Consider the following 24000-nt stretch of genomic DNA (forward strand, 5'->3'; position numbering starts at 1 on the left):
AAAGCTTATGATTAGCGGAGTGTCCTAGGCATATTTACTTTTAAAAAAACGATCAAAAAACATACAAAATCCGCTAATTAGCGGTTGACCAATCAGGGGAGTGTCATAGGCGTATTTGACCAATCAGGGGAGTGTCATAGGCATATTTACTTTTAAAAAACGTTCAAAAAACATACAAAATAGCAGTTGACCAATCCTACCGCTCATTAGCTTTGAGTGACGTGATGGTTGACCAATTGGGGGGCGTTTCATGGCGTTTGTGGGCGGGGTCTAATCCTTCAAACTGCCGAGCGGGAGCTGAGCTGAGGTGAGTGGCGGCCATTAAAGACCAGCCGGGCCTGAAGCTAAAAAAATGGTAATGGAGGTGAGGAAATTGTTGATTCATTAGTATTAATTCAGGAATTTCTCTCTCTCTCTCTCTCCTTCCCGCCCTCTCTCTCTCTCTCTCTCTCCTTCCCCCCTCTCTCTCTCTCCCAAAGCGGGAGCTCAGCTGAGGTAAGTCGTGGCCCGAGAGCCCGGCCGTACCTGAAGCGCTAGGCCGCGCACGGCCACCGCGGCCGGGCTCAATTTTCCAAGCCCTTCCCCGGGTGGGAAATTAAATGGCGGCCGCCCTTCTTCACCCATAAAATCTCCCTCCGGCTCTCACCTTTTAGCGGGGAGAGGCTGCTTTAAATTAGATCGTTCACTCAGTCGCGTCCCTCTTCATCTCTTTTGTTTTTCTTCTCTCTGGCCGGCTGCACGGGAAAATAGAGAACCACGCGACCCGAGAGACAGCGAGCAGGGGAGCAGCGGCGAGGGCTCCGGCTCAGCGGATCGGGCGCTCATCAGGGGTCGGCCCGCAACACATCGACTGGAGGAGTGGCGGCTCTCTCTCTCCTTCCCCCCTCTCTCTCCTTCCCCCCTCTCTCTCTCTCTCTCTCTCTCACTCTCTCTCTCCTTCCCCCCTCTCTCTCTCTCTCCTTCCCCCCTCTCTCTCTCTCTCCTTCCCCCCCTCTCTCTCGCTCTCGCTCCTTCCCCCCTCTCTCTCTCTCTCTCCTTCCCCCCTCTCCCCTCTCTCTCCTTCCCCCCTCTCTCTCTCTCTCTCTCTTCCCCCCTCTCTCTCTCTCTCCTTCCCCCTCTCTCTCCTTCCCTCTCTCTCTCCTCTCTCTCCTTCCCTCTCTCTCTCCCTCCCCTTCCCTCTCTCCTTCTCTCTCTCTCTCTCCTTTCCACTCTCTCTCTCTCCTTCCCACTCTCTCTCTCTCCTTCCCTCTCTCTCTCTCCTTCCCCCCTCTTTTTTTCTCTCTCGCTCTCCTTCCCTCTCTCTCTCTCCTTCCCTCTCTCTCTCTCCTTCCCCCTCTCTCTCTCTCCTTCCCTCTCTCTCTCTCTCTCTCTCTCCTTCCCTCTCTCTCTCTCCTTCCCCTCTCTCCTTCCCCCTCTCTCTTCCTCTCTCCTTCCCCCTCTCTCTCTCTCCCTCCTTCCCTCTCTCTCTCTCTCCTTCTCTCTCTCTCTCTCCTTCCTTCTCTCTCTCCTTCCCCCTCTCTCTCACTCTCCTTCCCTCTCTCTCTCTCTCCTTCCCTCTCTCTCTCTCTCCTTCCCCCCTCTCTCTCTCTCTCTCCTTCCCCCCTCTCTCTCTCTCTCTCCTTCCCCTTCTCTCTCTCTCCTTCCCACTCTCTCTCTCTCCTTCCCCCACACAGACAGGACAGACAGACGGACAGACTCATTGATATATATAGATAAAAATTATTTCTACTTTTTCATAACAACATGCCCTCAAAAAACCCTCAGCACCGCCGGGCACTCCAGCTAGTTTTATATATATAGCTTCTCCAGTCTATCCATGAAACTGTAATCCCTCATCCCTGGAACCATTCTAGTAAATCTCTCTGCACCCTCTCCAAAGCCTTCACGTCCTTCCTAAAGTGTGGTGCCCAGAATTGGACACAATAGTCCAGCTGGGGCTGAACTAGTGTTTTATAGAGGTTTAGCATAACTTCCTGGCTTTTGTACTCTGCCTCTATTTATAAAGCCCAGGATCCCATATGCTTTATTATCCGCTTTGTTAACCTGCCACCTTCAAAGATTTGTGCACAAACACCCCCCAGGGCTCTCTATTCATGCACTCCCTTTAAAATTGTACGAATATATGGTGGAGACACTTCAGAAACTTGTTCCACAGAGCCACCTAGTGCAAGATTCTGTAACTCTACTGTGACGCTTGACATGGAAAATGGAACGGGAAATGTTGACATGGCAATTTACAATGGGAAAAGTTGACACAAAAGTGTGATCAAGGATCATGACAACAGAAAATAAGGCTTGTGGACAGGAAGTGCATACTCTGTCTTGGGAGTACAGGGCACAATTTCAAAATTGGCAGATGACACTAAACTTGGAGGTATAGTGAACAGTGAGGAGGATAGTGATAGACTTCAAGAAGACTTAGATAGGCTGGTGAAATGGGCGGACATGTGGCAGATGAAATTTAACGCAGAAAAGTGTGAAGTGATACATTTTGGTAAGAAGAACGAGGAGAGGCAATATAAACTAAAGGGTACAATCCTGAAGGGGGTGCATGAACAGAGAGACCTGGGGGTATTTGTGCACAAATCATTGAAGGTGGCAGGGCAGGTTGAGAAAGCGGTTAAAAAAGCTTACGCGATCCTGGGTTTCATAAATAGAGGCATAGAGTACAAAAGCAAGGAAGTTATGATGAAACTTTATAAAATGCTGGTTCGGCCTCAACTGGAGTATTGTGTCCAATTCTGGGCACCGCACTTTAGGAAGGTTGTGTAAGCCTTAGAGAGGGTGCAGAAAAGATTTACGAGAATGATTCCAGGGATGAGGGACTTCAGTTACGTGGATAGACTGGAGAAGCTGGGGTTGTTTGCCTTAGAGCAGAGAAGGTTGAGAGGAGATTTGATAGAGGGGTGTAGATAGAGAGAAACTGTTTCCATTGGCAGAAGGGTCGAGAACCAGAGGACTCAGATTTAAGGTGATTGGCAAAAGAACCAAAGGCGACATGAGGAAAAACTTTTTTACGCAGCGAGTGGTGAGGATCTGGAATGCACTGCCTGAAAGGGTGGTGGAGACAGATTCAATCGTGGTTTTCAAAAGGGAATTGGATAAATACCTGAGGGCTATGGAGAAAGGACGGGGGAGTGGGACTAGCTGAAGTGCTCTTGCAGAGAGCCGGCACGGACTGGATGGGCTGAATGGCCTCTTTCTGTGCTGTAACCATTCTCTGATTCTGTGATTCTGTATGCTATGAATCTAAAGGAGAAAAATGTCTGCTGAAGGTGATGAAGGAGAAAGTGTACGAGCTTATTCACTGCTAAATATGCTATTTGGTGCCATTTACTGGAGTTTTGTGTTGTTGCACCTGTGCAGACTGACTGTGGGTTGCACGAGTGATCCATCAGTGATGAGTGAGTTAAAACCATTTGCGGAATGAGGCTGGGTCATGTTCCCTTCCATCAAGTATGGCTTAAGATCTGAAATGCTGGGTTCTTAAGGTTGTCGCCTGACTAGAATTCCGCATTCCACGAGCGGAGTGCACAAATGCCGACCTGATTGACATCAGACAAGACACCAGAGGAGATGAATCAATTCGGTGGGGCGGGACAGCAGAGAGATAGGACATAGGCTGGACTGCGATTGCAATTTCCCATGGGGTGAGCTTTCTGCTCTCAGATGTGCCTTTGGCGGAGATCATTGGTGGCCAACAATGGATTGAAATCACACTGTGTAAAAAGAAAGACTTGCATTTCATATCGCGCTTTTCACGATATCAGGATGTCCCAAAGCACTTTACAGTCAATGAAGTACTTCTTGAAGTTTAGTCGCTGTTGTAATGTAGGAAACACAGCAGCCAATTTGCGCACAGCAAGCTCCCACAAACAACAATGTGATAACCAGATAATCTGTTTTAGTGATGTTGGTTGAGGGATAAATATTGGCCCAGGACACCGGAGACAACTCCCCCTTGCTTTTCTTCAAATTAGTGCCACGGGGTCTTTTACGTCCACCTGAGAGGACAGACGTTGCCTCGGTTTAACATCTCATCTGAAAGACGGCCCCTCTGACAGTGCAGCACTCCCTCAGCTCTACACTGGAGTGTCAGCCTCGAATTTTGTGCTCAAGTCCCTGGAGTGGGACTTGAACCCACGACCTTCTGACTCAGCGGTGAGGATGCTGCCCACTGAGCGACAGCTGACGCTACTGTAATATAAATAAGCAACATGTCAACACATTGGTATGAAATTCCTCTTTTCTGCCATTTAACAAAGGCATTAATGGGTTAAGGAGTCTCCAAGCTTTATGTCTTCATGAATCATTAAGTGTTTACCATGGAACCTCAGGGCAATAGATAACAGTGTAAATTCCATTCATTTCTAAAGATCTCGGGTCGCTGATGCTGACAGATCTCGGTGTTCTGATCTAGACTTCATGCATCACTGAGGCAACGGGGCTAAAACCAGCCAGTTTCAAGCCTCCAGACCCATATCATTCAAACAGGACAATCCACTAAATGAGAAATATGTGAGCAAATAGAATTGAAATGCCTGAGCTTCCGGAGATAGATTGGCAGCGTTTGAAGGCTAGGAATGGCCCAACAGCCATAGTTAGGACCTCTCTCGGTCAAGTCCTTTGTTCAGACAGTGAAGGAACTTCCTGCGATTGTTTTAATGTGCTCATTAGTAACGATGCACGGGACAATTTCACAGGGAGTAACAAAATTCAAGGGGTGGTGTCCTCCTGAACCCCTCGTTCCTGGTACAGTGCACGCGAGAGGTCCCAACCCCGTGACCTCTACCAGCTAGAAGGACAAGGGCAGCAGGCGCATGGGAACACCACCACCTCCAAGTTCCCATCCAAGTCTCACACACCATCCTGACTTGGAAATATATCGGCCGTTCCTTCATCGTCGCTGGGTCAAAATCCAGGAACTCCCTCCCTAACAGCACTGTGGGAGTACCCTCACCACACGGACTGCAGCGGTTCAAGGCGGCGGCTCGCCACCACTTTCTCGCGGGCAATTAGGGATGGGCAATAAACGCCAGCCTTGCCAGTGACACCCACATCCCAGGAACTAATTTAAAAAAAGCACACAGTGTCACTGGTAACGGTCTGGGAACAGATCTCCAGCAACCGAAGGTGCGAGTGCTGGGACACATTGGGCGGGTGGGCGGAGAGAGGAGAAAAATACAATCACTTTAAAAGAAAAGATCTATAGTAAACCTGTAACACTAGCTGCAGTAAATGAAACAGTTGATCTTGCTTGTAACCAGATCCGACTTCAGCAGCAAGAGTGACACCTGTTTTGACTGAGCTGTGTCAATCACTGTATCTTAGTGGCTCCGCAAGATTCCTGGAATTTTGGGAGGAAAATGGTCCTGGAACCTGCGGAAGCCTTCTGAAGATATTCCAGTCCGTCATTTTTGTACCTAATCCCAGGGTTTGGTCAAGATATCCGCCAATCAGAAATCTGGAGCAGACTTGTTAAGCAGTGAGTTTGGCTATACGTACAAAAAGACAACATGGCTTAGGATTCACACTGGCGATTCGGCCGGGAACCTGGTGTAACCCCAGGGGAATGTGGTGGAGAATTGCGAGGGAGCCACTCTGCTGGCTTCCTGCTTGTTCCCCCCCACTGAGGGCAGGTGTATTTAAATCTATGCAAATGACGGAAGGAGCTTATCTGATTCATTACCCATGATTTGCACCATAGCAACACTGGATGCAAGGGGAGTCTGTTTGTTCTTGGCATCCGGTGTTGCTGTGCCCGGCTGAGGGGGCCTTTAATGGTTAACTGGTCAATGGGTCCGTGCATTCGACCGCAGGGCGATCAGCTGTGAGTGCTGCCTTTCCACCTCTCCTCCTGTAAGAACCTACCTCTTTAACCAAGCTTTTGGTCACCTGTCCTAATATCTCCTTATGTGGCTCGGTGTCAAATTTTGTTTGATAACGCTCCAGTGAAGCGCCTTAGAAACATAGAAGATAGGAGCAGGAGTAGGCCATTTGGCCTCTCGAGCCTGCTCCGCCATTCAATGAGATCATGGCTGATCATCCAAATTCAGTACCCTGTCCCTGCCTTCTCCCCATATCCCTTGATCCCTTTAGCCTTAAGAAATATATTTAACTCCGTCTTGAATATATTTAATGAATTGGCCTCAACTGTCTTCTGTGGTAGAGAATTCCACAGGTTCACCACTCTCTGGGTGAAGAAATTCCTCCTCATCTCAGTCCTAAATGGCTTACCCCTTATCCTTAGACTGTGACCCCTGGTTCTGGACTCCCCCGCCATCGGAAACATCCTTCCTGCATCTAGTCTGTCTAGTCCTGTTAGAATTTCAATGAGATCCCCTCTCATTCTTCTAAACTCCAGCGAGTATAAGCCTAATTGACCCAATCTCTCCTCATACGTCATTCCTGCCATCCCAGGTATCAGCCTGGTCAGCCTTAGGACGTTTTGCTACGTTAAAGGTGCTATAATAAATTCAAGTTGTTGTTACACTGCCGGTCGCGCCTCACTGGTTGTTCTGAACTCAGTAACAAAGGAGCGCTGTGCATGTCTGCTCCGACACAGATGCAGGGCTCTGCCTCCTGGGCGGCTGATGGTTAATAGTTCGGGATTGCAGGGAGGAGGGACTCTTCGCTCCTACAATTAAAAGGAGCCAAAAGCAAGGTTGCAAATTGGCACTTTGCATCTGAAGCGACACAGGCATCCAATTGGCGCCAGAGGTGGTCTCAGAGCGCTGGTGTGCTCGGGAGTCAGAGTCCTGAGTTATACTGCCCGTCGCGCTCAGGGTGTAACTCAAACCTCTCGCTCACCCCAGTATACCGGCAGATTTGGAATCCGCAGTCTATGGCTTATTTAATTTTCAAGAATACTATTTAGCTTTCCAATGTATTTTTAGCGCCGTTTGGCAGCCAGTCTGAGAACTGTAGAGGCAGCAAGACAGTTTGAAGAGGTTAGTAATTAACAGCTAAATATATATGGCCTCATGCGGCAGATACTTCTGCAATAAAAACTGTCCGATTAAAAAAAAAAGACACTGAATTATATTATGCGTTGAAGTAGTTCTCCGGCAGCACCTCCCAAACCCGCGACCTCTTCCACCTAGAAGGACAAGGGCAGCAGGCGCATGGGAACACCACCACCTCCATGTTACACACCATCCTGACTTGGAAATATATCGGCCGTTCCTTCACCGCCGCTGGGTCAAAATCCTGGAACTCCCCCCCTAACAGCACTGTGGGAGCACCTTCACCACACGGACTGCAGCGGTTCAAGAAGGCGGCTCACCACCACCTTCTCGAGGGCAATTAGGGATGGGCAATAAATGCTGGCCTTGCCCAGCGACGCCCACATCCCCGTGAGCGAATGATTAAAAAGAAAACTAAATAATTCATACAGAATATTAATTGCCAGTACGAGTACAGAACATGCAAGTATTGTACAAAATGTTTTGCACATTTGACTTTCAGTATCTCTTTGACAACACCAGCCATCTTTGAAGCAGCCACGAATGTGAAGTTATTTATTTTTTTTGCATTCGGCCCCGCTCTTAAGACGGTGAGCTTTAATGAACTTGGTTTGCCTGAAGTCTGGGCACCAGTGAGCTTTATGCAGGTTGGATTGCACCACAAGAAAAAAAAAACCAGGGAGTCTGACTCACAGGATAACAAACACACATGCCTTTGTGGATGACGGACCTCCTCTCCCCCCCTCCACCAGCTCCCCCCTCATCGGCCTACGGTTAGTTCAATCTGAGGGGCGGCTCTCGCAGAGAATGCTTCTCTGCTCCTGCCATCCAGCTGATTCTTGTTTGGCTGGAGGAGCAAACGAGCTGCATGCAAACAGATTGATGTGTTTTTTTTCCCTTCCCTTCTTCTGAGGGCTGCACCATGGAGAGAAAATAACCTCTATTTGAAAGCTGCTGGAGCTAAAAAACACACCCCACACACAGGACGAGCAGGAAGTGCTGCTGTCATGTACTGCACATGAGCGACCAGGCTTAAAGCATCGGAGGAAGCTACCAGCAGTGACTTGATGCTTTCACGTCAAACCACATCCGCGATTTTAGCAGAAGCACACACATTCGCTCACACACACACGCAAGTATTTTTTTTTTAGGTTTAGTGTCTCTCCATTTTGGGAGACGCTCAGCCCAACAGCAGAATTTGCCTATTTTCCCAATGGCTTTCAGTCCGTGGCAGATCTTGTCTCCCATTCAATGGGCCAAGTGGACCTGGTCTGCAGTGCGAGGAACGGGAGGATCAGAAGAAGAAGGCGGCAATGAAGATGAAGACTCCAAGCCGGAAGAGAAAAGATTAAGCTTTAGGCAAGTTGGGGGTTTTTTTCCACCCAAAAAAAAAAATATGCTGGGGGTGGGGGTGGGGGTGGTGGAGGGCAGGCACTGTTTAAAAATATATATATATGCTGGGGTAGGGGGTAAGGGTGTTTAAAACAAGGAAGGTGTGAATGTAGGAAAAGAGAATCAATCAAAGTCAATTTCAAAAGGAGAAATTCTTCATTTCCCCCCCCTCTTTACAGTTCTGACTCCGAAGCGAATTTGGAGACACCTAAGGGTGTTCCACCTGTCCGGGGGCCATCAGAAATTCCTGCAGGTGAACTGGACAGAACGCACGGCGATAAGCCAGGGACTGATAAATCAGGTAAGGCAAAAGAGCCACACGTCCTATTTATGGGGCTGAGGCAAATGGGAAGAAAGGGGGTGGGGGCAGGGGGAAAGAAAACCAGTGTTCTTGTCATGTAACTTGACAGATTGCCAGCTGCTATTGGCTGCAGTGTGCTTGTGGTTTAACCGTTTGCGATCAGTGGCGAGGAACATGCCGAGTCCAACGTGGGAATTTGAATAACATGCCCTGTGGCGCTCCTTCCTCATTTAGTGCACAGCACGAACGGTCACATCGCCTCCCCAGCTGCAGAAGCAGTTATTTTTCAATAGAGGGGCCCCCTCCGGCCCCAAAAAAAACCTTGTTGGTCGCTTTTATCCTTGTCATAATCTCCCAGCACATTTTCCTGGGGGTTCATGGTTGAGTGGATTGTCATAACCTCGAAAGTCACAAGAATATTCAGGTCTAATACAGTGCTTAATATTCTGGAGAAAATGCAATATTTTCAAAATCCTGTTTCCACAAAAAATTAACACTAGAGCTATCTTAATCGATTGCGATTATTTAAACGCATGAATCAGGATGTTATGCGTTTTTTCTTTTTTTAACGCTTGTATTAAGCAAAATTCTGGTTGCTGCAGAGGGGCTGTTTTCATCCGAGGAATGGCAACTTGTTTTTGAATATTCAGATCATCTTTAAATATTTTGAAATGAATCATTTGTTTGTGAGCTGCTCCCACGTGTTTGAAGAGGAATCAAACAGACATCAGCGAGTGGCGATTGCTGTGGGTTGGGATGTGCCAAAAGCCTTTGGGTTTAATGTTGCGATTTGAGAGGTTAAAGGGTGGCCGATGGACCTGGGCCTGATTACCTCCATTCGCGTTCAAATGCTCAAGCCTTGCCCCCTGTTACTGTACCAGATCCAAATCCCAAATTCAACTCCTTCACATCCTAAGGGTGCTCTCGACGGGGCACAGCCTCAGGCCTGGTGCCAACAGCCTTGACCCAAGATCTCTAACTGCACTGGAGACTGGGAGGACATGCTCCAGCCCCTGAATTTGAATAGCTGAGATACTAGGAAACTGAGTTGCGGGTGCATGCTCACACTCCTAGACATTCCCACCCCCCCCCCCAACCATGCAAGGTCCCAGACCCTGACCAACATCTTGGTCCTAGATCACAAGGTGCAGTTATTTGTGATTTGATGGGATGAGAGACAGGTGCTCACAATGCATATTGTGTCAATAGTTGTGGAGGTTCTCGACATGGTATGGCCACACAGCACATGGTACACTATGTCCGGCACGATGGGCCGAATGGCCTCCTTCTGCGTTGTATCACGCTGTGATTCCACATGTTGCAGAGCGGGCTTGGGTCTGTTATCTCCACACCCAGATACCTACCGGGCTCCCAGCTGAACCCTGAAAGAGAGACCGAGTGGAGGCCAGGTGTTTTCTCAGGAGGTAGTGAGGGGGAAGTCCAAGTGAGCATTAACCTCACCAGAGCAGCACATTCCTGATATTGTGTAAATTAATTCACAATTTCAGTTGCACATATAAACAGTAATGAAGGTCATTGTTAACTGGAGGGAGAGAATGCCTAAAGCACCATCATATTCTTACTGTTCACTTTCACATTACTAAAACATAAAATAGTACATATAGTACACGAGGCTTAGGTTACCTGTCTGCTCCCTCAACCTAGGAATGATGCATGACACAGGGGGATCCAAAATCAGGGGAGGTGAATCTGTTCTCAAACCTTCTGTTCAATGTGTTTGCTGTCTTTCTGCTCCCCTTTTTCTCTCACCCCCTCCCCTCTCGAAGGAGCTCCGAAGGATTATGGACTTTTTAATACCAGTTTTAAGGAAACTAAAAAGAAACCCTGGATTGTTCAAAGAACAGAATTTAGTTAAAAGTATCTCACTTGGGTACAATTCCACGGGCACTGGGAGCCCGCCAGGAACTTGCCTAAGTGGCAATTATCTAAGTCCGAGCCTTGATGCAGACTCTTTGATTGTGGGGTGGGAGGCAAGGGGTGGGGAGGGCAGCAGAGTTGAGATGGGCCATGTTCTCACTCAGTGTTCAGGCACAAACTCTTCCAGCAGGGCGGCAGTCAGGAGCACTGGACCCAGCTGATTCCCACACCCTGAGGCCCAATTGTAAAAGCCTGCCCCAGCCCCCGCTGAGATCAGCTGACCCAGCCCTCACTGAGATCAGCTGACCCAGGCCTGAGCTGCACTGCATCCCGTGAAATGAAAATATCCTGGATGGTGCCTCCATTTAAATAAAAAAAGAACTTGCGCTTATGTAGTGCCTTTCATGTCCTTTGGCTGTGAAGCACTTGGAGACATCCTATGAAATGCTATTGAACTGTCTTCTTCTTAGGCAGTCCCTCGGAACCGAGGATGACTTGCTTCCACACTAAAAATGAGTTCTCAGGTGACTGATGAGTCCAATGCGGGGCCTACAGTCTCTGTCACAGGTGGGGCAGACGGTGGTTGAAGGGGTGGGTGGGTGGGGTGCTTGGGTTGACGTGCGCTCCTTCCGCTGTTTGCGCTTGGCTTCCGCTTGCTCCCAGCGAAGAGACTCGAGGTATTTGGCGCCTTCCCGGATGCTACTCCTCCACTTTGTGCCGTCTTTGGGCCAGGGATTCCCAGGTGTCGGTGGGGATGTTGCACTTTTTCAAGGAGGCTTTGAGGGTGTCCTTGAAGCATTTCCTCTGCCCACCTGGGGCTCTCTTGCCGTGTCGGAGCTCCGAGTAGAGCGCTTGTTTTGAGAGTCTCGTATCGGGCATGCGGGATGATGTGGCCCGTCCATCGGAGCTGATCGAGCGTGGTCAAAGCTTCAATGCTGGGGATGTTGGCCTGAGCGAGAACACTGACGTTGGTGCGCCTATCCTGCCAATGGATTTGCAGGATCTTGCAGAGGCAGTGTTGGTGGTACCTCTGCAGTGCTTTGAGGTGCCTGCTGTACATGGTAGTGTAGTTACTGTCGTAATGCAGGCTAACGTGGTAGGTTGCACACAGCCAAGTCCTACAAACAGCAATGAGATAATGATCTGATAATCTGTTTTAGTGGTGTTAGCTGAGTGATAGATAATGGCCAGGACACCACGGGGGGGGGGACTCCCCTGCTCTTATTTGAATAGTGCCGTGGAATCTTTTACTTCCACCTGAGAGGGAGGGCAGGTCTTGCATTTCTATAGCACCTTTCATGATAGCAGGATGTCCCGAGACACTTTACAGCCAATGAAGTAATTTTGAAATGTAATGTTAGGTAGCCAATTAGTGCACAGCAAGGTCCCACACACAGCAGAGATAATGACCAGATAATCTGTTTTAGTGATTTTGATTGAGGGATAAATATTGGTCAGGACACTGGGGATAACTCCCCTTGCTTATCTTCAAATTAGTGCCATGGGATCTTTTACGTCCACCTGAGAGGGCAGACGTGGCCTCGGTTTAACATCTCATCTGAAAGACGGCACCTCCGACAGTGGGGGTGTCAGCTTTGATCATGTGCTCAAGTCTCTGGAGTGAGGACTGAACCCACAACCTGCTGAGTCCGAGGCAAACGTTTGACCAGTGCAGGCACCAGCTTCAGAATGGGTACCTGCACAAAGCGATGGGTGGCTCGCAGATCTGAGTTATACTAGCAGCTGCTGTGCCACCCTCTGCCCAGAGACAACAGAGCGCTGAGCATTCATGCTTTTGTACATGTGCAAAATGTCACTTTCTGGCCACTGAATCCCAGTTAAAGTTTCATGTTTGGAGACAGCAGACAGAACTGCTAACATTAAAAATGATGTTTAAGAAGTATTTTTTAAAATTTGCTTATGGGATCTGGGCATCGCTGGCAAGACCAGCATTTATTGCCCATCCCTAGTTGCCTTTGAGAAGGTGGTGGTGAGCTGCCTTCTTGAACCACTGCAGTCCGTGTGGTGAAGGTACTCCCGCAGCGCTGTTAGGAAGGGAGTTCCAGGATTTTGACCCAGCGACGATAGGTTGCCAAGCGATGGGATAAAACCTTAGCTTCTTAGCGGAATCTAGATCTAAAATACCACTGGGGCACAGGCAGGAGGTGTGAGGAAATGTCTGGGGTGGGGGGGGGGGGGCGGTCTCAAACCTCTGGTCTAAGTGACCTTTGGTTGACTTCACAGCTGGCCTAGTAACATCTCCGTTGTTGCCCGAGAGTTTTGGGTTTGGTCCTCGGTCTGTGCTGAGTTCGCCAATCTCAGTTGCGGCCACAGCAATGAGCTCAGTAAACTGGCGAGTGAGTGCAGTCACAACCCTGTCACCTTGCTGGAAACGTGTCTGGTAATGGGCCAGGACACAATGAGACGCATGGCCCCAACCCCCCATGATCAAATGGATTGCTGGCACTCGCTGTCAAGGCTCACTACATGAAGAATGTCCAGGTATGAGCTTCCAACCACATCTCCTCGCCATCACTAAGACCGCCTACTTCCCCATCTCCGGAACATCGCTCGGCTCCATCCCTGCCTCAGCTCATCTGCTGCTGAAACCCTCATCCATGCCTTTGTTACCTCTAGACTTGACTATTTCATCGCACTCCTGGCCGGCCTCCCACATTCCACCCTACGTAAACTTGAGGTCATCCAAAACTCGGCTGCCCGTGTCGTAACTCGCACCAAGTCCCGTTCACCCATCACCCCTGTGCTCGCTGACCTTCATTGGCTCCTGGTTAAGCAGCGCCTCGATTTCAAAATTCTCATCCTTGTTTTCAAATCCCTCCATGGCCTCGCCCTCTCCCTATCTCTGTAATCTCCTTCAGCCCCACAACACCCCCGAGATATCAGCGCTCCTCTAATTCTGGCCTCTTGAGCATCCCTGATTATAATCGCTCCACCATTGGCGGCCGTGCCTTCAGCTGCCTGGGCCCTGAGCTCTGGAGTTCCCTGCCTAACCCTCTCCGCCTCTCTCTCCTCCTTTTAAGACGCTCCTTAAAACCTACCTCTTTGGCCAAGCTTTTGATCATCTGACCTAATAGCTCCTTATATGGCTCGGTGTCAAATTTTGCTTGATAACACTCCTGTGAAGCGCCTTGGGACTTTTTTACAACGTTAAAGGTGCTCTATAAATACAAGTTGTTGTTGTATCAGGGTGCTATCGACACCCGCACAACTGTATCTCAGTTTTCCCCACTTCAACAGGGAAGGGGACAAAATCAGGGGAGCGAGGAATCCTAAGTTGGTAATCATTGTAAAAAGCTCCAAGTATGAGACATTCCAGATATATGGGCATCCTCTGCTCCCGAGACATCTGTATGTGAGTACATTCATTTCCACAATGTTTCTCGTTCCTGTTTTGATGAACACATAGCCAGCTGTTTTTGGTATATTGTTAACTCCTCACAGCTCCAGCGCCTATTTTAGATTCTTGATTGATCGGTGTAATCAAAGGGGCAGAAACACTTCTTTGTAAACCGAGCAGAAGGCACTGTCCCAGCCGCCTAATCTAAATTTAATATAAATTGAGGCCAGAAAAAATTAAACGGGAGGGGAAAAACCTAGGAATGCCGCTGGCAAATTAGGAGGTGCAGGACGAGAGTGTTTGGATAAGGTGCCCCTGGTTACGACAGGAACTGTGACTGCCTCACCCTCTCTTTATGCAGAGATAACAGCTCCTTTGAAGGTATTGGGATATGTAGTGACAGAATGGTAACTGAAAGATTTAAATTATTCAAACGAGAGCTCAGCTAGCTGCACAATTAAACCTTTGGGTGGGGACAGTGGCTTACGGATTCCTGCCTCAAGTAACGGGGCCTTTCATTGCAGTCTGCTCCCTGTTGTCTGTTGACGAGAGGGGGGAAATGGCTGGGGACGGAGGAGGGGTTAGAAGAGGTGGGTTTTTATTCCTGTGCCAGCTCCTGGGAACTCACTATAACAGCACGGACGAGGGAAGAATGGGGCCAATTTAAATTCAAAACGCAGTTCTTCCAAGTTACAAATAGAAAATACGGCTTTCAAAACTATCAACATATTGTCAACAATGAGTCTCTTTTAAACGTGCTCTGGAGTACGTATCCTTAAACTCTCAATAACAGGCCTTTGAGAGCATTTTTGATCTGACTTGTGCTTTTTGATGTTAAATTTTGCTTCTAATTTGAATGATTGAGCTTTGCTGATGGTTTTAGCTGGTTAAAACGGACTCATAATAGATCAGAACAGTCCTAGGTTCAATCGCTGGTCTGTCGTGAGTTAGTTGACCTTTTCTGGGCCAGTAGTAAATGGTCCTATAATTAGCCTGATGGCTCCCAGTTTAGCTTTGGGGGGGAAATAAAAATCAGCCGGGGTTCCCACTTCCGATCGCTGGATGGAAACATGGTTTCTGATGTTGGGTGAGGATAGGACCAGGACCATAATCAGGATCATGACCAGAATCAGGATCATGAGCAGGATTAGAATCAGAATCAGGATCAGGAGTAGAATCATGATCAGGACTAGAGTCAGGATCAGGACAAGGACCAGGACCAGGATTAAGGATCAGAATCAGGATCAGGACAAGGACTGGGACCATAATCAGGATCATGAGCAGGATTAAGGATCAGGATCAGGACTAGAATCAGGATCAGGATTAAGAATCAGGATCAGGACAAGTACTAGGACCAGGATTAAGGATCAGGATAACCGCACAACTGTAATTAATAAATAAGAGGGTTTTGAGGTGGAGTACGATTATTTCACAAATCATGTGACTGCAGTGAAGTGGTTAATCGACCCCATGCTCCAAACAAAGGTATTACACAGGATGCAGCCTTGTGCTGGGATTGTGACAAAGGTCAGCTGGGTGGGAGACTGTAAACCACAGCACAAAGCTAGAATTAACTTGCAACGCACCATGTTGAAAATATGGATAAAAATAGTTGATGCAGAGCGACGCTCGATGAACTCCAGCACTAACAAAAGCTTTATTATGGTGACGTGCAATCCACTTGAAGGGGCGTGATCTTCGTAGCACATCCTGTGTGGTAATTTTTTATGGGGTTGGCAGAAACGTCATGTATCATTTTTATCCCAATGGCATGGAGCGTTCGTTACAAAGTGAAGCGTTTCAGTGCGATTCACGTCACTGTACACCCGTAAACAAATAAGAAATACTTTTCCATGAAGTTAATACCATTTTTAAAAAAAAGGATGTATTTCTCTGAGTCTTGGCTCAGTTGTTAGCACTCTCACCTCTGAGTCAGAAGGTCGTGGGTTCAAGTCCCACTTCAAGAGACTTGAGCATAAAATCCAGGCTGACACTCCAGTGCAGTGCTGAGGGAGTGCTGCACTGTCGGAGGTGCCGTCTTTCAGATGAGACTTTAAACTGAGGCCCCGTCTGCTCGCTCAGGTGGATGTAAAAGATCCCACGGTAGTATTTCAAAGAGAAGGGGGAGTTCTCCCCTTTGTTCTGGCCAATATTTATCCCTCAATCAACATCACAAAAACAGATTATCTGGTCATTGTCACATTGCTGTTTGTGGGAGCTTGGTGTGTGCAGATTGGCTGCCCCGTTTCCTACACTACAACAGTGACTACACTTCATTGGCTGTAAAGCGCTTTGGGACGTCCTGAGGCTGTGTAAGGCGTTATAGAAATGCAAGTCTCTCTTATTTTAACTTTATATTGCTACCACGTTCCTACTCTATATTGACATCGACAATTTTGCTAAAATTGGGGAACAGAGCAAAATATTTGTGTTGGGCGCAAATTTAATCTTTCCTTTTCGAATGTGCTTTCTTAAAAAGCTCCCATTGGGTTGTTGGTGCAGCCCGATGTCTTAACCTGTGGAGTTTTTGTGTCAGGAACCTAGCTCCTGACCACCTTTTGCACTTGAGTTTCAGCTGCTGTGATCTTCTGGGCAGTGCCCTGATGCCAAAGGATGTTAAGGGAGATCAGCAAACGATTAAAGGGCTGTGTGGTGTTGCACGTGACCTAACACAGGGCGCAAACTTCCATCTCTTTTAGAAGCAAATGAGGGTTCCTCGATCCCTTATTTGTTCTTTTATATTGGAGCACAACTCCCTCGTTCGAACTCGATCATTTCAATAACAATTGCCCACTTTTATGTCATTATGATGTTAAGTGCAGTTAACCATATGACTAAAGGGCTTTGATAGAGCTTTGTAATGTGCTTTGTTTTGAAAAAAAATCACGGCACAGTTGTTTGTGTTGTGAGGGCCAATATTACAAGGGGCACAGACCTCACGGGACAGAAGCACTGGGTGGAGAACCAACTGTCTAACACATTGCTTCCTCAAACTCCGTTCCAATGTATAGTTATAGGGCCCACACTGAACCGTACAATTTTGAGTGGCTTCCTCTCTTATTCGCAGCTCTCCCATATAAACAAGGTGCAACATTGTCTGTAAAGCCTGGACTGTAAGAGATGGCATCTTAGTGGTGTATAACACTTTTTATATACAACATTGTACAGAATGCGATTTATTAACAATGATATGTTACACTACACACTGCAGAGTAACACACTGATCCAGCACAGTAACACACTGATCTAGTACAGTAACACACTGATCTAGCGCAGTAACACACTGATCTAGCACAACAACACACTGACTTAGCGCAGTAACACACTGACCTAGCGCAGTAACACACTGATCTAGCGCAGCAACACACTGATCTAGCGCAGTAACCCACTGATCTAGCGCAGTAACCCACTGATCTAGCGCAGTAAAACACTGATCTAGCGCAGTAACACACTGATCTAGCACAACAACACACTGACCTAGCGCAGTAACACACTGACTTAGCACAATAAAACACTGATCTACAACAGTAACACTGCAGAGTAACACACTGATCTAGCACAGTAACACACAGCACAGTAACACACAGATCTAGCACAGTAACACACTGATCTGGCACAGTAACACACTGCACAAACTCAGTAACACACTGATCTAGCACAGCAACACACTGCACAGTAACACACAGATCTAGCACAGCAACACACTGCACAGTAACACACTGATCTAGCACAGTAACACACTGCAGAGTAACACACTGATCTAGCACAGTAACACACTGCACAGTAACACACTGATCTAGCACAGTAACACACTGCAGAGTAACACACTGATCTAGCACAGTAACACACTGCACAGTAACACACTGATCTAGCACAGTAACACACTGATCTAGCACAGTAACACACTGATCTAGCACAGTAACACACTGATCTAGCATGGTAACACACTGATCTAGCACAATAAAACACTGATCTAGCACAGTAGCACTGCAGAGTAACACACTGATCTAGCACTGTAACACACAGATCTAGCACAGTAACACTGATCTAGCACGGTAACAGACAGCACAGCAGAGTAACGCACTGATCTAGCACAGAAACACAGTACATTAACACACTGATCTAGCACAGTAACACACTGCACAGTAACAGACTGATCTAGCACAGTAACACACTGCAGAGCAACACACTGACCGAGCACAGTAACACACAGCACAGTAACAGACTGATCTAGCACAGCAACACACTGCACAGTAACACACGGATCTAGTACAGTAACACACTGCACAGTCACACACTGATCTTGCACAGTAACACACTGATCTAGCACAGCAACACGCGGCACAGTAACAGTCTGATCTAGCACAGCAACACACTGCACAGTAACACACTGATCTAGCACCAAAACACACTGATCTAGCACAGTAACATACTGCACAGCAACACACTGACCTAGCACAGTAACACACAGCACAGTAACAGTCTGATCTAGCACAGCAACACACTGCACAGTAACACACTGATCTAGCACCATAACACACTGATCTAGCACAGTAACATACTGCACAGTAACATACTGATCTAACACCATAACACACTGATCTAGCACAGTAACACATTGCACAGTAACACACTGATCTAGCACAGCAACACACTGCACAGTAACACACTGATCTAGCACAGTAACACACAGCACAGTAACACACTGATCTAGCACAGTAACACAATGTTCTAGCACAGTAACACACTGATCTAGCACCATAACACACTGAACTAGCACAGCAACACACTGCAGCGTAACACACTGATCTAGTACAGTAACACACTGCACAGTAACACACTGATCTAGCACCATAACACACTGAACTGGCACAGCAACACACTGCACAGAAACACACTGATCTAGCACAGTAACACACTGCACAGAAACACACTGATCTAGCACAGTATCACACTGGACAGTAACACACTGATCTAGCACAGGAGCACAATGTTCTAGCACAGTAACACACTGCACAGTAACACACTGAGCTAGCACAGTAACACACAGCACAGTAACGCACTGATCTAGCACAGTAACACAATGTTCTAGCACAGTAACACACTGATCTAGCACAGTAACACACAGCACAGTAACACACTGATCTAGCACAGTAACACACAGCACAGTAACACACTGATCTAGCACAGTAACACAATGTTCTAGCACAGTAACACACTGACCTAGCACAGTAACACTGCACAGTAACACACTGATCTAGCACAGTAACACACTGCACAGTAACACATTGATCTAGCACAGTAACACACAGCACAGTAACACACTGATCTAGCACAGTAACTCAATGTTCTAGCACAGTAACACACTGATCTAGCACAGTAACACACTGATCTTGCACAGTGATGCACTGCACAGTAACACACTGATCTAGCACAGTAACACACTGCACAGTAACACACGGATCTAGCACAGTAACACATAGCACAGTAACACACTGATCTTGCACAGTAACACACTGATCTAGCACAGTAACACACAGCACAGCAACACACTGATCTTGCACAGTAACACACTGATCTAGCACAGTAACACACTGATCTTGAACAGTAACACAATGTTCTAGCACAGTAACACACCGATCTAGCACAGTAACACACTGATCTTGCACAGTGATGCACTGCACAGTAACACACTGATCTAGCACAGTAATACACGGCACAATAACACACTGATCTAGCACAGTAACACACTGGACAGTAAAACACTGATCTTGCACAGTGACACACTGCAGGGTAACACACTGATCTAGCACAGTAAAACACTGATCTTGCACAGTATCACACTGCACAGTAACACACTGATCTAGCACAGTAACACACTGATCTAGCACAGTAACACACTGATCTAGCACAGTAACGCACTGCAGAGTAACACACTGATCTTGCACAGTAACACACTGCACAGCAACACACTGATCTAGCACAGTAACACACTGATCTTGCACAGTAACACACTGCACAGTAACACACTGATCTAGCACAGTAACACACTGCACAGTAACACACTGCACAGTAACACACTGCACAGTAACACACTGATCTAGCACAGTAACACACTGCACAGTAACACACTGCACAGTAACACACTGATCTAGCACAGTAACGCACTGCACAGTAACACACTGATCTAGCACAGTAACACACTGCACAGTAACACACTGATCTAGCACAGTAACACACTGCACAGTAACACACTGATCTAGCACAGTAACACACTGCACAGTAACACACTGATCTTGCACAGTACAGTATCACACTGCACAGTAACACACTGATCTAGCACAGTAACGCACTGCACAATAACACACTGATCTTGCACAGTAACGCACTGCACAGTAACACACTGATCTAGCACAGTAACGCACTGCACAATAACACACTGATCTTGCACAGTAACACACTGCACAGTAACACACTGATCTAGCACAGTAACACACTGATCTTGCACAGTAACACACTGCACAGCAACACACTGACCTAGCACAGTAACACACTGATCTTGCACAGTACAGTATCACACTGCACAGTAACACACTGATCTTGCACAGTAACACACTGAGCTAGCACAGTACAGTATCACACTGCACAGTAACACACTGATCTAGCACAGTAACACACTGCACAGCAACACACTGACCTAGCACAGTAACACACTGCACAGCAACACACTGACCTAGCACAGTAACACACTGATCTTGCACAGTACAGTATCACACTGCACAGCAACACACTGATCTAGCACAGTAACACACTGCACAGCAACACACTGACCTAGCACAGCAACACACTGATCTAGCACAGTACAGTATCACACTGCACAGCAACACACTGATCTAGCACAGTAACACACTGCACAGCAACACACTGACCTAGCACAGCAACACACTGATCTAGCACAGTAACACACTGCACAGCAACACACTGACCTAGCACAGTAACACACTGATCTTGCACAGTACAGTATCACACTGCACAGTAACACACTGAGCTAGCACAGTAACACACTGATCTTGCACAGTACAGTATCACACTGCACAGCAACACACTGACCTAGCACAGTAACACACTGATCTTGCACAGTAACACACTGATCTTGCACAGTACAGTATCACACTGCACAGCAACACACTGACCTAGCACAGTAACACACTGATCTTGCACAGTAACACACTGATCTAGCACAGTACAGTATCACACTGCACAGTAACACACTGATCTAGCACAGTAACACACTGAGCTAGCACAGTAACACACTGATCTAGCACAGTAACACACTGAGCTAGCACAGTAACACACTGCACAGTAACATACGGATCTCGCACAGTAACACACTGACCTAGCACAGTAACACACTGCACAGTAACATACGGATCTCGCACAGTAACACACTGACGCACACAGTATTACGCTGCACACTAACCCGTTGATCTTGAGCACTGCCTCAGACTGTCAAGTGTCAGATTGGTTGAGAGCAGTAACTAACAACGTGACGTGTCAAACCACCGATACAAAACATGTGCATCAGGAACAAGCAGGTCAAGGAAAGCACAAAAACAAAATGAATGCCAGGAATTAATGAATATTCAGCAGGCATGCCATAAATTCTAAATTCTATAATGTTCCCTGTCAAGTGCATTAATCTACATGAAATGCAGTCATGATCTCATGAATCACCCTCATCTATCTATTTGCTTATTTTTCAATTATCAAAATGCTGGAGATTATCCTGGCATTCATATTTTATAATTTATTGGCAAATCAATAGGTTAACACCTCCCTGATCAGATGGTCGCATATACAGCCCATTGTCTTGAAATTAGTCTCAAATTTAATATTTATTATAATTCATTAATATTCATGAAACCCAAGAGTTCCTTATCTTGGGTGTACTTCATTTAGAATTTGAAAGTGCAGAATTTAAAGCTGTAATCACCGTCATCTGACAGGACCTAAATCACCTCCGTTAACAAATATACTCGGACAGCACTCACGTACCTGCTCGCTAGAATTAATCAATCATTCTTTCAGTTGCCTTTTTGAGAATCAATTGTGCTTTGTGTGGCGCGCTCTCTGCAGTCCACAGCAAACAATCACCCTGAGCATTTGGTCAGTTTGGCCCCCACTGCGGGAGTGTGGGTGGAGGTGGGCGATGCCAATGGCTGAGTGAACTTTACCCGTTTAAAGGCCACACTGATCTTGCACCCCAGCCCCGTCACTGAGTACAGGCCAGACGCTTCCCATAGGGGAGGTGGGGAACGTGTGGAAGGACCAGTGATTCAGAGCGGCACCAAGGCAGATCAGAGAGCAGGTTCCCTTTCTTAAGGGAGTTTTTTTTATGCTGCAGGATGGCGGGGCGACAAGCTGTGTGGGGATGTGGAGAGAAAGGGGACAGGGTGTGGGTGGTGCAGGAAGATGGGTATAGGATGTGTGTGTACTGCAGAGAAAGAGGGGACAGGGTGTGGGTGACACGAGAGAGGCACTGGGTTTGGGAGATGTGGGGAGAGGGGCATGGTGCGGGTGATGGGGGAGAGAGGGGCACGGTGCGGGTAATGGGGGAGGGGCTCAGTGCAGGTGATGGGGAGAGAGGGGCACGGTGCGGGTGATGGTGAGAGAGGGGCACGGTGCGGGTGAAGCGGGGAGAGAGGGGCACGGTGCGGGTGAAGGGGGGAGAGGGGCACGGTGCTGGTGATGGGGAGAGAGGGGCACGGTGCGGGTGATGGGGAGAGGGGCACGGTGCGGGTGACGCGGGGAGAGAGGGGCACGGTGCGGGTGATGGGGGAGAGAGGGGCACGGTTCGGGTGATGGGGGAGAGAGGGGCACGGTGCGGGTGATGGGGGAGAGGGGCACGTTGCGGGTGATGGGGGAGAGAGGGGCACGGTGCGGGTGATGGGGAGAGAGGGGCACGGTGCGGGTGATGGGGGAGAGAGGGGCACGGTTCGGGTGATGGGGGAGAGGGGCACGGTGCAGGTGATGGGGAGAGGGGCACGGTGCGGGTGATGGGGAGAGGGGCACGGTGCGGGTGACGCGGGGAGAGAGGGGCACGGTGCGGGTGATGGGGGAGAGAGGGGCACGGTTCGGGTGATGGGGGAGAGAGGGGCACGGTGCGGGTGATGGGGGAGAGGGGCACGTTGCGGGTGATGGGGGAGAGGGGCACGGTGCGGGTGATGGGGAGAGAGGGGCACGGTGCGGGTGATGGGGGAGAGAGGGGCACGGTTCGGGTGATGGGGGAGAGAGGGGCACGGTGCGGGTGATGGGGAGAGAGGGGCACGGTGCGGGTGATGGGGGAGAGAGGGGCACGGTTCGGGTGATGGGGGAGAGGGGCACGGTGCAGGTGATGGGGGAGAGAGGGGCACGGTGCGGGTGATGGGGAGAGGGGGGCACGGTGCGGGTGATGGGGAGAGGGGGGCACGGTGCCGGTGATGGGGAGAGAGGGGCACGGTGCGGGTGATGGGGGAGAGGGGCACGGTGCCGGTGATGGGGGAGAGAGGGGCACGGTTCGGGTGATGGGGGAGAGGGGCACGGTGCAGGTGATGGGGGAGAGAGGGGCACGGTGCGGGTGATGGGGAGAGGGGGGCACAGTGCAGGTGATGGGGGGAGAGGGGCACGGTGCCGGTGATGGGGAGAGAGGGGCATGGTGCAGGTGATGGGGGGAGAGGGGCACGGTGCGGGTGATGGAGGAGAGAGGGGCACGGTGCCGGTGATGGGGAGAGAGGGGCACGGTGCCGGTGATGGGGAGAGAGGGGCACGGTGCGGGTGATGGGGAAGAGAGGGGCACGGTGCGGGTGATGGGAGAGAGGGTGCACGGTGCGGGTGATGGGGAGAGGGGCACGGTGCGGGTGATGGGGGAGAGAGGGGCATGGTGCGGGTGATGGGGGAGAGAGGGGCACGGTGCGGGTGATGGGGGAGAGGGGCACGGTGCGGGTGATGGGGGAGAGAGGGGCATGGTGCGGGTGATGGGGGAGAGAGGGGCACGGTGCGGGTGATGGGGAGAGGGGCATGGTGCGGGTGATGGGGGCGAGAGGGGCACGGTGCGGGTGAAAGGGAGA

The 24000-nt window shown here is 48.8% G+C and overlaps 1 protein-coding gene across 8 annotated transcripts in view; it reads left to right on the plus strand.

Annotated features, from left to right (window-relative positions):
- The window catches only part of tacc1 (transforming, acidic coiled-coil containing protein 1), a 232938-nt gene that overhangs the window by 85188 nt on the left and 123750 nt on the right, over nt 1-24000 (plus strand). For 2 of the 8 annotated variants that reach the window (XR_015074252.1, XM_085971164.1), the window contains exons 1-2: nt 7555-8324; nt 8537-8658. Coding sequence is in view for 7 of the 8 variants with exons in the window: in XM_085971164.1 (XP_085827290.1) it covers nt 8179-8324; nt 8537-8658 (268 nt within the window). In the remaining variant the exon portion in view is untranslated. Of the gene's footprint in view, nt 1-7516; nt 8325-8536; nt 8659-24000 lie in introns of those variants that run through there. The other 6 variants (XM_085971170.1, XM_085971167.1, XM_085971163.1 and 3 more) reach the window with 5 other exon arrangements.

This window comes from Somniosus microcephalus, chromosome 30 (genome assembly GCF_052327205.1).
Source record: "Somniosus microcephalus isolate GS21.2 chromosome 30, FLI_Smic_1.0, whole genome shotgun sequence".
Lineage (NCBI taxonomy): Eukaryota > Metazoa > Chordata > Chondrichthyes > Squaliformes > Somniosidae > Somniosus > Somniosus microcephalus.